The 16515-nt window shown below is 41.6% G+C and overlaps 1 protein-coding gene across 1 annotated transcript in view; it reads right to left on the reverse strand.

The window, feature by feature from the left end:
- The window catches only part of MPP4 (MAGUK p55 scaffold protein 4), a 41831-nt gene extending 31459 nt beyond the window's left edge, over nucleotides 1-10372 (reverse strand). The window contains exons 1-5 of the mRNA XM_081581920.1: nucleotides 10143-10372; nucleotides 7069-7190; nucleotides 5915-6036; nucleotides 4451-4528; nucleotides 1165-1245 (exon numbers count right to left, since the gene is read on the reverse strand). Of these exons, the coding sequence (XP_081438046.1) occupies nucleotides 1165-1245; nucleotides 4451-4528; nucleotides 5915-6036; nucleotides 7069-7156 (369 nt within the window). The 5' untranslated portion in view covers nucleotides 7157-7190; nucleotides 10143-10372. The remainder of the gene's footprint in view (nucleotides 1-1164; nucleotides 1246-4450; nucleotides 4529-5914; nucleotides 6037-7068; nucleotides 7191-10142) is intronic.
- Between the last annotated feature and the right edge of the window lie 6143 nt (nucleotides 10373-16515).

Raw genomic sequence — 16515 nt, forward strand, 5'->3', positions numbered from 1 at the left:
AACTGTAAATAGTGCTGCTATGTACATTGGAGTGCATGTATTTTTTTCAAATTAGTGTTTTGGGTTTTAGGGGGTATATACCCAGGAGTGGAATTGCTGAGTCAGATGGTAGCTCTATTTTTAGTGTTTTGAAAAACCTCCATTCAGTTTTCCACAGGGGCTGCATTAATTTACCAGGGTTCCCTTTTCTACACATCCTCATGAGGCAAGTATATTTATTGTCCCCATGTTACAGATAAGGAAACAAGGCACAGAGAGGGTAAGCAACACATAATTTATTCTTTCATTTCTGATAAAATGTATTTTGTCGTGTTCCCATTTCCTGGAAACCCATGTAATCCATGATGCTCCTGTAAACTTGAACTACAAAATAATTATTGTAATAGTTTCCCCAGGCAAGGTAGAATGAGAGGCAGTAATCAAAACATCTTGCTGGTTTAATTTGTCAATAACACCAAGATCCCATGTGAAACAGGATGAGAAAAAGCAGTCTCCTGGTTTAGGGTACGATCAAATATTTCCAGTATGTTAAAATTTCATTTCATGGGGTTGGGAAGTAGTCATTCTACAACTCTGCCTGAGACTGGTGGACAGAACTCTGTTGGAACTCAGAGAAAATTTTGTAGGTTTATCTTGTGAAATAAAACTTTCTGACTCAAAACTTCCATTGCTCCAAATGCAGGTATTCTCTTAAAGTTCTAATTTGTTGATAAATCGGTCTCAAAACCTGTAAGGTAGGGGTCTGTTGTGCAATCAAATGTTCTTTATATACCCTCTCATACAGCTATTCATTATTATACTGTTTTTTCCAAATACTTTCATACACTTTATCTCTGAAACTTAAAATATTTCCCAGTTGGAAAGGATGTATGCTGCCTTAATTGTCCCCTAGAATTTTAGAGGAATGGTGGCTTTTCAGGGGGTAAACAAGATGCCATAGGAAGTCCTGAATGCCTCCATATAAATAGAGCTGGCTTTGCTCCATGACCAATGAGATTAAGCCGCCCATCAGTCACGTCTGAGTTCCACATTTCTCAGTATAATCTGTTGGTTACCCACATACAGTAAAAGAACATCTATTCAGAGAGCACATCTTTATTTCGTCTTCCCAACTCTGTCAATGTGCCGGATGGTCATACCTTGTCAATTTTAGCAAGCACTTGCCTTGAAGTGTGGAGCCTGGAGGATCTGTCTTAGCTCTTGGATCTCAGGGGACTTGGGGGTTTCGCGTAGTATCTTCACTACCTGGTTGGTGGGAAAACATACGTGTGAATTTTTAATAATCTTTATCACCTAGTTAACATCATCCAAGTTGGATAACAGGTATATTGACATGATATTTACCTAAGAAAAGCTGTTACTAAAGCCTTCTTCTTCACTTTTAAAGTCAGGGGAAATTAGCATTTTTTCCTTATTCACTAAACTTCATTACAGCAGGTAGAATCCAAAACTGGGGATAGATCTAAACCACAGTGCCCTTGTTCTGGCACCTCACAGACTTGGAGGAAGGACTAACTTAATTTTGTAAGATCATTTGTGCCAAGGCAGTGTCCCTCAGTGCCTCTAAATTGACTGTTTGCTCATGTGAATGTTTTATGGGCAAGTTAAGGTATATGAGTTCTCTAGGTACAGGCTCAGTTACCTGGAAAACCAAGTAGCTTTAATCACATGGGAAGTTCCATTTTTCAACTAAAACATGAAATGGTAATTTGTATTTTAGGGCTTTTATTTGATTAGTAATTTTAATGTTTGTTGCAACAAAAAAAGTGTTAAAATAAATTCTGATCCCTTTGCTTTGGTTTAAGTGTAGATCTGGCTTCTGATAGAACATAAGAGCTTTCAAGAATTTAACTCTGTAAATGCTCACCAGTCAAGCAACATCACATCCAGTCAAATGAAAACAAGAGGTTTAACAAACTTCACCTCCACTCACTAGGGTTACAGCTGAATAAAATCACATGTGTGTGTTTCCCCATGGCTAGCTAAGAACAATTTGGGTTGTTGATTATTGGAGTTTCTGCAGTAAGGTTTTATTTTTTTCTTTTTAAAAATTTCTATTAATGTGGTTTGGACAATAAATAAAAATAAAATGGATTATATTTATGCATCCAAATATTGGGCTTCCCTGGTGGTTCAGATGGTAAAGAATCCATTTGCAAGGCAGGAGACCCGGGTTTGATCCCTGGGTGGGGAAGGTCCCCTGGAGGAGGGCATGGCATCTCCAGTGTTCTTGCCTGGAGAATTCCCATGAACAGAGGAGCCAGGTGGGCTATGGTACACGGGGTTGCAAAGAGTTGCACATGACTGAGCGACTTTCACTTTTCAGCAAATATGTATTGAACATTTACTATGTGCTATGTACTGTTTTTTGTTTGTTTGTTTGTTTTTAAATATGTATGTATTTATTTATTTGGTTGTGCTGGGTCTCAGTCGTAGCACTCGAAATCTTTAATTTTTTTCTGACATGCACGATCTAGTTCCCTGACCAGGGATCGAACCCTGGTCCCCTGCATTGAGAGGGCAGAGTCTTAGCCACTGGACCACCAGGGAAGTCCCTAGACACTGTTTTGCTGCTGCTGCTGCTGCTGCTGCTGCTAAGTCGCTTCAGTCATGTCCGACTCTGTGCAACCCCATAGACAGCAGCCCACCAGGCTCCGCCATCCCTGGGATTCTCCAGGCAAGAGTACTGGAGTGGGTTGCCATTTCCTTCTCCAGTGCATGAAAGGGAAAAGTGAAAGTGAAGTCGCTCAGTCGTGTCCGACTCTTAGCGACCCCATGGACTGCAGCCTACCCGGCTCCTCCGTCCGTGGGATTTTCCAGGCAAGAGTACTGGAGTGGGGTGCCATTGCCTTCTCCGAGACACTGTTTTAAGTAATGCAAACACAGCTGTGAATAGGCAGACACAAATCCCCACACTCATAGAATTCATATTTTTGTTAGGAGCCATAGAAAATAAGTAAAATGTGTAAGTAAAAAAAATAGTTTTATTTGATGATGAAAAGAATTAAGAAGAAAAATTAAAAAAGGAAGGTGGCTAGGGAGTGCTATGAGGGGATTGGAATTTTAGATGGGGTGACCAGAAAAAGTCTCTATGAGAAGCTGACATTTCAGTGGAAACTGGAAGGAGACGAAGAAGCATGTCATGTGGATATATAGGCAAGAGCATTACTGATGTAGGGAATAGCAAGTGCATAGGGCCTGCAGCAGGAACATGTCTGATTCAAACAACCACAAGTGGTTCATGAGGCTGGAGCAGAGTGAATAAGGGAGAGGGTGGTGAGTCAACATCAAAGAGAGGTAACACTATGTTTGGCTATATAATAACTTTGATGTTTACTCTGAGATGAGAAGTTGTAGGAAGAGTTTGAGCAGGGAAGTGACACATTTTGATTCATCTTTAATTCGGAATGTCTTAATGGCTGCCATGATAGGAATAGATAGTTAGGGAGCAAGAGTAGAAGGAGACGACCAGGCAGGATACCAAATTGCAATTATCCATGTAAGAGAAAATGATGGCTATATTCAGTGACACAGTAGAGGTGGTGTATTTCAATGTATTTTGAAACCAGAGCTGAAGGACAGGGTGTGGGTATGAGAGAAAGAGAAAGTCAAAGATGATCCCAAAGATGTTGGTTTGCTGCTGCTGCTGCTAAGTTGCTTCAATCGTGTCCGACTCTGTGCGACCCCATAGACGGCAGCCCACCAGGCTCTGCCGTCCCTGGGATTCTCTAGGCAAGAACACTGGAGTGGGTTGCCATTTCCTTCTCCAGTGCATGAAAGGAAAAAGTGAAAGTGAAGTCGCTCAGTCGTGTCCGACTCTTAGCGACCCCATGGACTGCAGACCATCAGGTTCCTCTGTCGATGGAATGTTCCAGGCAAGAATACTGCAGTGGGTTGCATTTCCTACTCCAGAGGATCTTCCCAACCCAGGGATCGAACCCACAACTCTTGTGCCTCCTGCATTGGCAGGAGGCTTCTTTACCACTAGTGCCACCCGGGAAGCCCATGCAAGAACAAAAATAGATAGAAAAGGCTGGAGGAGGAGTAGCTTTGGGGTGGGGATGATCAGAAGCTCAGTTTGGAACCTGTTAAATTGGAGGGGTCCATTAAACAGTAAAATGGGCAGGAGGCAGTGGATATAAGAGTATAATTTAGTGGAGAAGCCCAGACCAGAGAAGTAAAATTGGAGATCATTAGTAGAAAAACAGTACCCTGTTTTCATAGGATAACTGAGTCGAATTTTTAGGGAAAAAGAGAGAAACAGAGAAATGTGTTTTGTTTTAATTTGGGGAGGCAGGAGGCCAATTGTCTTTCTTCTTTTAAAGCTCAATTAGAAGCAAGATTAGCTGCATAGTCACCAATTAAACATTTAGAACATTTAAACTAGCACTATGAGTAAAATGGCATCATGTTAAAACTACTATTCTCTGGATGAAAAAAAACACCTCACCTCGCAGGATAACGCCTGTGCATGGGGTGTGGCAGGAACGAGCTTCTTCTCTTTGAATTCCTGGAGGCTGTCATAAACCTGCAGAGGGGCAGTGAGGAGAGAATGATGTACTGAGCAAAGGCTTGCCAAGAGAAGCAGCCTGGGCAATGGTGCCAACACGTGGGCAGCCTGTGTGCCAGCCTTTAATAAGGTTTGTTAGGTTGCCAGAACTTTTTCCCCTTATAATTAGAAGCTTGTACCCTTTGACCAACATCTCCCCATTTCCTCCATCCCCCAGCTCCTGGCAGCCACTAATCTCTCTGTTTCTACGAGCTCCACATTTTTAGATTTCACATACAAGTGAGATGACATGGTATTTGTCTTTCTCTGACTTATTTCACTTAACATAATGCCCTGAGATCCACCCATGCTGTCCCAAAAAAGGGAGGATTTCCTCCTTTTTATGGGTGAATAATATTCCACTGGATGTCCCATTTCCTAGGTATAGTAAAATGAAATCACTATCTCAAAAACATATCTGCACCCCATGTTCATTGAGGCTTTATTTATAATAGCCAAAGAACTCACCTGCCAGTGCAGGAGATATAAGATACCCGGGTTCAATCCCTGGGTTGGGAAGATCCCCTGGAAAAGGAAATGGTAACCCACTCCAGGATTCTTGCCTGGAGAATCCCATGGATAGAGGAGCCTGGCAGGCTATAGCCCATGGGGTTGCAAAGAGTCGGACATAACTGAGTGACTTAGCAGGTACACAAAAGCCAAAACATGGGAGGAAAGATCTGTGTCCAACAATGGATAAAGAAATCAGGTATTTTAAAGCCAGTGCTGTGAGGAGTACTTCTGTGTTCACATTAAATACATTGACACTTCTTTTAAAAATATAATATTAATATGCACCATAAGGCTGACCACATTTCACACCTAAGTGAAGGAAACACATCCCCCCAAAATAACTTCAAAAGGATCTTTTTTAATAATAACATTTGTTTAGAAGAACAAAATTATAGTCAGATAGTAGACACTATTGTACAGTGTGAAATTTCAGCCAGCTTATAAAAGAGAGCCTCAGAGTAAGAAAAACTTAAGATACCTAAACATAACTGTGGACATCTCATTTCCTAATTTATAAAAACAAAGAGGAATGATATTTTAAAGCCTTTTTATTTGTTCTGAGTTGACCTCAAGGACAAAGGGTCATGGACAGCTGCTTATGGGGTTGCCAATGGCCATTTGCAGTGGCTGCTTTGTGACCCTGGGGCCCCTGGAAGAGAGGAAGGTGGGGGCAGAAAGGAGAGGAGCTGCTGTATTCTTTTCCGCTCGAGTAACTTCCTTCCTAAACTTGGGGTTGTTTAGGTCTTCCTTGAGCTTTTTCCCTGCTGAGATTTCCTGCCATCTGACAGGTAACCCTGCTGGATGAGCAGGTGCTGGTCCCAAGGCCACGGTTTCAGAGCAGCGAGCGCTTACCTTGAGCAGAGCCCGCAGCCACGGAGAGTGGAGGAGGTCATACAGGAGACACACTCCGTTCACGTCTCGGCTGTAGAACAGGTTCAGCTCTTGTAGCACGAGCCTCAGGAGGTGCGAGATCCCTAGAAGCAGGAAAGGGCAGAGATGGGGTGGCAGATGAGGGTGGAAAGAAGGGCAGGTGTAACGTGAAGGACAATTCAGACCATGAGGAGGCTCCAGGGGCTCAAAAGGAGAGGAGTGGACACTGCATTTAAAGCTGAAAGATCTACCTTCTGGCTCTGTTCTCATTGTGTGTGCTTCAGAAAACCATGCAACTCTCTGGGAACTAGTTTCTTGTAGAAAATGAGGGTATGTTTGCTTTGCTATAGAGTTCTTGCTAACATTAGGTGAACTAATAGATCACAGTATACAGATGAAAAATTTTATGAGAGCAGTATTGCTTTCCCCTCCCCAGTCCTAACAGCCTCTGGTTTACTCCAAAATTATATAGTTGTTTTCTGGATCCTTCAAACATGCAGTCATCTGTACTTACCCTTTATGAAAATTCTTATTGAAAAACTCTTCCATTAGGCTCTTAGAAAATATTTACTCATGTATGTGCCTGCACTGGGTCTTAGTTGTGACATGTAGGCTCTTTCAGTTGCAGCTTGCAGAATCTTTAGCTGCAACATGTGGGAGTTCCCTGATCGAACCTGGGCCTCCTGCTTCAGGAGCGAGGAGTCTTAGCCACTATAGAACCAGGGAAGTCTATCCCAATAAACAGGATTTTAATACAAACCTCAGGGTTCCACTATTAAAGGGACTGAACAGATTTCAGTAAATGCTTGTTTTTATAAGTGTTTTCACAGAAATCCTCTTTGTTGCAATGGTATTCTGAATGTGAACAAGTTGCAAGGTTCTAAATAGAAGCAAAACATTGTGGGATAGGAAAAAAAGAGATTCCTAATCTACTGTATTGATTTCTTTCCTTTCTGCCTTAAAAATTGCTTCGATGTATCACTAATAGATGCAACAGGACACTACAAAGTGTATAACAAGTTCCATATAGAAATCAGAATAAATCTATCAGAATTTCTGCCCCTAAATTGGATCACATTGTTAGAGTGATATTGAAAAGCCTTTCTGGTCTAGAAAAGGAACTTGGCACCACATACCGTTCTCTGGATTGGTTCCCGTAGAGAGCTTCTCATTCTTCTTGTCTTTTTCGTCTGAAAGATCTGATCCTTTGTCTGACTGTATCATCCTCCTTGCCCAAGATTTCAAAGGGGATTCAGAGCTAGGAAACAGATCAACAAACAGCACACAGCTCATTCAGTCATGCTGGCCCCACAGCTCTTAGTACATATAAAGGCATATATTTTCAACAGCATTTACTGAGCAAGTCAGACACTGTGCTACATACACACCAGGATCCACATCAGATAAAATGGTCCTGCCCAGTGGTACTTCCCCTCTAAATTAACCACCACCAGCTGTGTGGATGAGAAAACTCACAAAACATTCCTTCTAGCCCTTCTTTTTTTATTTTCATTTATTTTTAAATAAATACTTTGATACTTTATTTTTTAATGTGTTTATTTATTTATTTGGCTGTGCATTAAATTAAATGTGCATAATTTTTTTAAACACCATCCTTGTAGAGAAGGGGGACAAAAAGAAGCAATGTAGAAAAATATGGGAAAACTGTTGAAAATGTTGCAGCATGTGGGATCTAGTTCCCTGACCAGGGATTGAACCTTGGTCACCTGCATTGGGAGTGTGGAGTCTTAGCCACTGGACCACCAGGGAAGTCCCTGTTCCTCTCTTTTTTTAAACAAGTGACCAAGTTATATTTGTTTATTTTCCACGTCTTTGCCTTGTTGATTTTACCACCATTCAGAGCTTGGAAGAGACTTTTCTGGCCTGACTCCATCTAGCTTCTCCATCTGGCCTTGTTCCCTTTCATTGCACCAATAGTTCTTCAATGGCACTGGTCACAGTTGCAAAAGTTATGGATTACTGCTGAAAATACCATTAGAGTTTATTTTATATATTGCTATAAGTAGGTTTAAAGAAACGGAAACCCCAAACAATAGTGGCTAAATAGAGTAGAAGTATATATCTTGCTCGTGTAAGAGTCCAGAGGCAGAGACAACCCAGGGCTAGTAGGGCTGCCCGGCTCCTGAAATTGTTGGAGAATAGGCTCCTTCCAGCTTACTGCTCTGCCTCCTCAGGATGTGGTGTGATTCTTATCTTCCTGCTCTAAGATGGTGGCTGGAGCTCCAGCCATTGCTTCTACATTTCAGCCAGCAGGATGAGGATCAAGAAAATGAGGGCAAAGGAGACATGCTCACTGCTCTTTGAGGAAGTTTGACAGAGAGAAGTTGCCCTACACGATGAGAAATCACTTCAGGTCCTGTAAACTTTTAAATATCCCATTGGACTCTCATGTTGCTGAGAAAAACAAAACAAAAAACTTATAATTATCTGACCTCAGGTGGTGCTAGTGGTAAAGAACCCACCTGCAAATGCAGGAGACATAAGAGACCTGTGTTCAATTCCTAGGTGGGGAAGATCCCCTGGAGAAGGAAATGGCAACCCACTCCAGTATTCTTGCCTGGAGAATCCCGCGGACAGAGGAGCCTGACTGGCTATAGTCCATAGGGTCACAAAGAGTCAGACACAGCTGAAGCGACTTAGCACACACACATCAAAACTCAACTTCTCTTTATGTATAAACACAAAGTATTTTTGCACAGTTTTAATGTACATTGAATTTTCTGGAATGTTACTACCATAACTGAAGAATAAATTTACTTTGTTTTGCTTAGACTTTATCAATTTCACCATTTCAGAAAAACTATGTCATTAATGGTAAAGCTGCTTACAGTATATAACACACACTACAACACACCAGGCTGCGGCTGTGTCTGTCTGCATTCAAAGCTGCTGATTCCCTAGAGAATTTTTTTATAGGTGCAAACATGTGTTACTTTATTATATCTTTTGGTATAATGATATCCCTTTTTATACATTGAAATAGTATCTTACCAGCCACATTTACTTAATTTCTCTTTCTCATTATTACTAGGATTTTTTTTTTTTTTTTTAGTTTCATGTAATAAGTGCATTAGTCTGGGTTTCCCCAGAATCAAATATAGAGCAAGGATTGTAGCGAGGTGATTTGCTTGGAAAGTGATCCAGAACATGAGTAGGGGAGTTGGGTATTAAGACAGGGCAAGGGGGGAAAGACAGTAAAAGGTGTTATCAAGCAAGAAGCTGCTCTGGGTACTATGGTGCTTAATCCATGGAGAGACAAGGGACGGGGAGTGGGGTTATTTATACCCCAGTGCTGCCAGATACTGGTTGAGGGCTTTCCCCAGAAAACGTTACTTCTGGGCCTTCCAGCCTGCTTCATGTGTGCGTTTAGAGAGTATAGAGGTAGAATGCATCAAAAGGGATAAGGGTGGGCACTGATAGTACTTGTTACAGGAGGATAATAATGAATAAATCAGGATTTTTTAAAAAGGAGCATTTCCCATTAGCTGTTAAAGACGTGGGTATTGAATCGGATGAAGATGGGAACCACTGTCTAGAATCTAGACAGACTGTGGGGTTGACTCAGGGAGGATGTCTAGGAAAATACAGATCATCATGTAGTCTCTAAATTCTAAGGCAGTGAGAAGAGCAAAGCAGAAAGCTGTTATGAAATCTTAGACAGACTTGCCGTACACATTCTTGCCCAGTCACATTGAAGTTTTCTAGTTTGCTAGATTCTGCCACATCTTGACATCATAAACTTCTGCCTTGCCCAGCACCACCTGCCCTACCCAGCCCCAATTCAGTTTAAATCCTGCCTTGTTCCTACATTCCAATTTTTGAGCCTCTATTGAATCATTTAGCACAACAGTTGCTTCTATGACTCATCTTCCTCCCTGGAGGGAGCACTTCCAAGGTAGGGTTTGAAAAGGGAAATGGGGTGTCTGCCAGACAAAATTCAGAGCAAAGAGATGAGTCTAACACCAAGCCATCATACTCAGGCAGCTTCTTAAAATGCTTCTCACAAATCGTGTGTTCTTGGTAAGGCAGTATGAATTAGACAATGATGCTATGTGTGCATTGTAGGTGAGCCACAGTTCTTCCATATTTAATGCCCAGATGACAGTGTACCCGACCAGGCCTATCCGTGCAGCAGATGGAAGCGCTAGAGACTGTAGACTCCTGAGATGAAACTGTGAGAGAAACTTACAGACAGACTGAGGTTTCTATGTGCGTGTGTGCTAAGTCCCATCAGTCGCGTCTGACTCTTTGCGACCCCCTGGGCTGTAGGCCACCAGGTGCCTCTGTCCATGGGATGGTCCAGGCAAGGATACTGAAGGGGTCGCCGTGCCCTCCTCCAGGGGATCTTCCTGACCCAGGGATGAACCTGAGTCTCTTTCGTCTCCTACATTGGCAGGTGGGTTCTTTACCACTAGTGCCAGCTGGGAAGCCCAAACATTCTCTGACATCGTTGTTTAGTTGCTAAGTAGTGTCTGACTCCTTTGTGACCCCATGGACTGTAGTCCACCAGGCTCCTCTGTTCATGGGATTTCCCAGACAAGAATATTGGAGTGGGTTGCCATTTCCTTCTCCAGGGGATCTTCCTGACCCAGGGTTAGAACTCATGTCTCTTGCATCGGCAGGCAGATTCTTTACCACTGAGCCACCTGAGAAGCCTTTATAGAAGGTTTCTATAGGGAGTTCTAATTATTAAAGTGTGTGTGCTCAGTCACTCAGTCACGTCTGACTCCTGGCAACCCCAAGGACTGCAGTCTGTCAGGCTCCTCTGTCCATGGGGTTTACCCTGCAAGAATATTGACTTCAGCCTCATTTCCTGTCAAGATGTGGACCGAGGCTGACAGAAACTTGAGGCAAACATGTGCAATCTTACAGATAAGGAATCTGACACTCAGTGGGGTATTCAGTAGATTTCACAAGTAGTAAAGACAAACGTTTTCTTCCTTTTTTTCCCCATATTTAGTCCTGAAACATGCTAGTCCCTGGCAAAAGACTGTGATGTCCTTTCCTTGCCTGCCTTTTTATGACCGTCAGCTGAGACTTAATCTATTTCTGTCTTGAGGACGAGAATTTTTTATTGAGACTGGAAGTAATAGCCAACCATAGGCAATCCTGAGCTAAGTAACAGAGGAAGCACGGCCAGTTCTTATCATTAACTTAGAAGCTGCATTAGTGTTATTGACACCTAAGAAATTTGCCCTAATGTTACTTTAAAAATCAATATTTCTGTGAACTTTTAAAAATATAGTGATTACTATTAAATGCCACAATCCTTACCCATATTATGCTTATTTTCAAAACAATGCTTTCTACTAGACAAAGCTGAAAAAGCACTTGAAAACCTAAAGATGAGAAAGGGCCTGTACAAAAATGGCTGGCTTCCTCTGACTCAAAAGGCTATTGACTGGGACAAAAGGCTAAGACAAATGTTCAGCTTTACTTAGTCTCCACAGAAATTCATTATTCCATACTTAAGAAAAGGTTTCTCAGAGCAAAACTTGCTCTTTCAAAATCAAAAAATTCTTCATAGACTTTGGGATACGATGCAACTAAACCATTCAAATATTACTCAGAATTTTTAGCTCTTAAAAATTGACAGAAGGGCAGACATTTGTATTAATAGATCTCTTCTGGTAACTAGGGGTCATCTGGCAGGGTCTCTTACCTGCAAGACTGCAAACATGTACCGCTGCTCCTATGCAGAGAAAAGCTTTAGCAGGAAATACCAGTGGGCTATTAGGTGTCAAAGTCACCTCACTGCTCTAGATAAAACCTCAGTGCATCCTCTTTGATCTAATCCACAGAAGCCTAACCCTGCCTCACCACTAAATTACTCTTAAGCCTCCCATTACAAATCTTCCTACGTGTTCCTAGCACAGGTTTCTTGCACTGGAAAGTCCAACATATCATTTTCAAACCTCCACTTTAGTATTTTCTGATGGCCAGCACATAGCTAACCAAAAAAAGATGAATATTTTTGTTGGCTATTTCAGGAAAAGACACCCCATGATAGACAATAGCATCTTTATTGAAATCTAAGGAAAAACTGATACTTGAGAGTAAGCTGACTTATTAATCGTATTTTCTCACACTATGGTGAGGAAAAAAATGGAAGACTCTTCATCCAGTAATAATGAGACTGATACATGATTTCCTTCCGTAAGTTCAGTTCAGTTGCTCAGTCATGTCCAACACTTTGCGACCCCATGGCCTGCAGCATGCCAGGCCTCCCTGTCCATCACCAACTCCTATAGTTGCTCAAACTCACGTCCATCGAGTCTGTGATGCCATCCAACCATCTCATCCTCTGTCGTCCCCTTCTCCTCCTGCCTTCAATCTCTCCCAGCATCAGGGTCTTTTCCAAGGAATCAGTTCTTTGCATCAGGTAGCCAAAGTATTGGAGCTTCAGCTTCATCATCAGTCCTTCCAATGAATATTCAGGACTGATTTCCTTTAGGATTGACTGGGTTGATCTCATGGCAGTCCCAGGGGCTCTCAAGAATCTTCTCCAACACCACAGTTCAAAAGCATCAATTTTTCGGCACTCAGCTTTCTTCACAGTCCAACTCTCACATCCAGACATGACTACTGGAAAATCCATAGCCTTGACTTTTGTTGGCAAAGTAATGTCTCTGCTTTTTAATATGCTCTCTAGGTTGGTCATAGCTTTTCTTCCAAGGAGTAAGGGTCTTTTAATTTCATGGCTGCAATCACCATCTGCAGTGATTTTGGAGCCCAAGAATATCTGTCACTGTTTCCATTGTTTCCCCATTTCCCATGAAGTGATGGGACCAGATGCCATGATCTTAGTTTTCTGAATGTTGAGTTTTAAGCCACCTTTTTCACTCTCCTCTTTCACTTTCATCAAGAGGCTCTTTAGTTCTTCTTCAGTTTCTGCCACAAGGGTGGTGTCATCTGCATATCTGAGGTTATTGATATTTCTCCCGGCAATCTTGATTCCAGCTTGTGCTTCCTCCAGCCTAGCATTTTGTATGATGTACTCTGCATATAAGTTAAATAAGCAGGGTGGCAACATACGGCCTTGACGTACTCCTTTCCTGATTTGGAACCAGTCTCTTGTTCCAGGTCCAGTTCTAACTGCAGCTTCCTGACCTGCATACAGATTTCTCAGGAGGCAAGTCAGGTGGTCTGGTACTCCCATCTTTTCCAGAATTTTCCACAGTTTGTTGTGATCCACACACTCAAAGGCTTTGGTGTAGTCAATAAAGTAGATGTTTTTCTGGAACTCTTGCTTTTTCTATAATCCAATGGATATTGGCAATTTGATCTCTGGTTTCTCTGCCTTTTCTAAATCCAGCTTGAACATCTGGAAGTTCACGGTTCATGTACTGTTGAAGCCTGGCTTGGAGAATTTTGAGCATTAGTTTGCTAGCGTGTGAGATGAGTACAACTGTGTGGCAGTTTGAACATTCTTTGGCATTGCCTTTCTTTGGGATTGGAATGAAAACCGACTTTTTCCAGTCCTGTGGCCACTGCTGAGTTTTCCAAATTTCCTGGCATATTGAGTGCAGTGCTTTCACAGCATCATCTTTTAGGATTTGAAATAGCTCAACTGAAATTCCATCACTTCCACTAGCTTTGTTCATAGTGATGCTTCCTAAGGCCCACTTAACTTCACATTCCAGGATGTATGGCTCTAGGTAAGTGATCACAGTATCATGGTTACCTGGGTCATGCTCTTTTTTGCATAATTCTTCCGTATATTCTTGCCATTTCTTCTTAATATCTTCTGCTTCTGTTAGGCCCATACCATTTCTGTCCTTTACTGTGCCCATCTTTGCACGAAATATTCCCTTGGTATCTCTCATTTTCATGAAGAGATCTCTAGTCCTTCCCATTCTCTTGTTTTCCTCTATTTTTTTGCACTGATCACTAAAGAAGGCTCTCTTATTTCTCCTTGCTATTCTTTGGAACTCTGCATTCAGATGTTTATATCTTTCCTTTTCTCCTTTGCCTTTAGCTTCTCTTCTTTTCTCAGCTATTTGTAAGGCCTCCTCAGACAACCACTTTGCCTTTTTGCATTTCTCTTTCATAGGGATGGTCTTGATCACTGCCTCCTGTACAATGTCACAAACCTCTGTCCATAGTTCTTCAGGCACTCTATCAGATCTATTCCCTTGAATCTATTTGTCACTTCCACTGTATAATCGTAAGGAATTTGATTTAGGCCATACCTGCATGGTCTAGTGGTTTTCCCTACTTTCTTCAATTTAAGTCTGAATTTGGCAATAAGGAGTTCATGATCTGAGCCAGTCAGCTCCCAGTCTTGTTTTTGCTGTCTGTATAGAGCTTCTCCATCTTTGGCTGCAAAGAATGTAATCAATCTGATTTCAGTATTGACCATCTGGTGATATCCATGTGTAGAGTTGTCTCTTGTGTTACTGGAAGAGGGTGTTTGCTATGACCAGTGTATTCTCTTGGCAAAACTGTTAACCTTTGCCCTGCTTCATTTTGTACTCCAAGGCCAAATTTGCCTGTTACTCCAGGTATTTCTTGACTTCCTACTTTTGCATTCCAGTGCCCTATAACGAAAAGGACATCAGCTTTGGGTGTTAGTTCTAGAAGGTCTTGTAGGTCTTCATAGAACCGTTCTACTTCAGGTTCTTCAGCATTACTGGTTGGGGCATAGACTTGGATTACCATGATATTGAATAGTTTGCTTTGGAAACAATCAGAGATCATTCTGTCGTTTTTGAGATTGCACCCAAGTACTGCATTTCGGACTCTTGTTGTCTACGAGAGCTCCTCCATTTTTCTAAGGGATTCTTGCCCACAGTAGTAGATATAATGGTCATTTAAGTTAAATTTGCCCATTTCGGTCCATTTTGGTTCACCGATCCCTAAAATGTCAGTGTTCACTCTTGCCATCTCCTGTTTCCGATTTACCTTGATTCATGGACCTAACATTCCAGGTTCCTAAGCAATAGTGATCTTTACAGCATCGGACTTTACTTCCATCACCAGTAACATCCACAAGTGGGCGTTGTTTTTGCTTTGGCTCTGTCTCATTCTTTCTGGAGTTATTTCTCCACTCTTCTCCAGTAGCATATTGGGCACCTAATGACCTGGGGAGTTCATCTTTCAGTGTGGTATCTTTTTGCCTTTTCATTCTGTTCATGGAAGGTCCCCTACCAAGTGACTGTTCTGATCCTAACAGTCCATTCTTTGTATCAGGTGGGAGCTACCTCTTTCGTGAAAAATTTTCAGGGAGGTGTCGGCAGGAAGAATATTTAGAAGCAGGATGAGAGAGGGTACATACACCTGGCAGCCAGGCAAAGAGTAAAGACCAAATGGCACCTGTTAAAGGTTTATCAGCCCTTCCATCCTAAATTAGACAGATGGCATTCCTTTACTCTCTGTCGTACATGGAAGCTCAAACTAGGAATGTGATACATTTGTGACTGCTTGAGCACAATATATTTTAACAAAAGCACTTAACTTTATTAAAAATTTCCAACTGTTTTGCTACTTATGAGTAGCCCAGCTATGAAATAACATCTCTGGCACCTGTAGTAGGAAAAAGCACTGGAATTAAGAGTAGGGACATTCCAGGTTGGAGTCCCAGTTCTGATAGCAAGAAAATTCCAGCCTCTGCTTGTCTACAAGATCAAGGGGTTAACACCTGCCCCACGGGGCTGTGGACATATGGCATGCATGTGTCAGAGCTACACAAGCTGCTGCATCAAGGCTAGGTATTTCTATTTCCAGGCATTGGCTTGGCGACTTACTCTTGAGGTTTTCCCCTCAAGGGAACTGAAAATTTAGTTTTAATATGCTTTCTGAAAAGTATAAATACAGCATAAGAGTCAAGTAATAGAATAACTGGCTTTCAAGACTCCCAATAAAAGAATGAATTGTAACTCTTCTCTTAGAATTAAGATAGCCTGCTATCATTTGAGAACTTCAGTAGTAGGTTTCAAGTCTGTCAGTTTCTAGAATTATCCCTATCTCTCCCTCTAAAGGGGTCATTCAGTAAATTTGTCTTTACAAGCCAAACGTGAAACATGTGTGTGTTTATCCCAAAATCAAAACAATTGCTAATGGAAACTTTAAGTGCTTAACATAAACTCATCTTTAAGCGTTGGTCTCTTTCCAATAATGAGAGGCACATCCTGGTAAATGCTCCCCAAGAAGACATTACAACTGGTATATAATTAACTAATGCCTAATATTTCTAGCCAGGATTTTAAATCCTCCATTTTCCCTTCTCTCAATCTGTTTAGGAGGGGAAAAAATTTAACTTGCAACTATCAAAATATATCTTATTCAAAGAAACAATAGTACCATTTCTCTTAAGACCCTTGTCCTCAGTTTATTAGGGTCCGAAATTTAATTTGTTCTTTGTCAGCAAAGGTGCTATAAGTTTATGTCTATTTTAAAGAAAGAGATCTCTAGAACCCCAAGGGATCTCTGAGGCCTGTATAAAGACGCATGGATTACAACGCAGGGGGCAAAGTCTCCACCCCCAAATAACTAGACTTGGATTTCTTTTAAATTTTTAGGTGGCCCAGTGTCACTTCTTTCACAATCATAAAACAACCTCA

The sequence above is a fragment of the Giraffa tippelskirchi genome, chromosome 3 (genome assembly GCF_054371585.1).
Source record: "Giraffa tippelskirchi isolate mGirTip1 chromosome 3, T2T-mGirTip1v1.2.pri, whole genome shotgun sequence".
NCBI classification, from domain to species: Eukaryota; Metazoa; Chordata; class Mammalia; order Artiodactyla; family Giraffidae; genus Giraffa; species Giraffa tippelskirchi.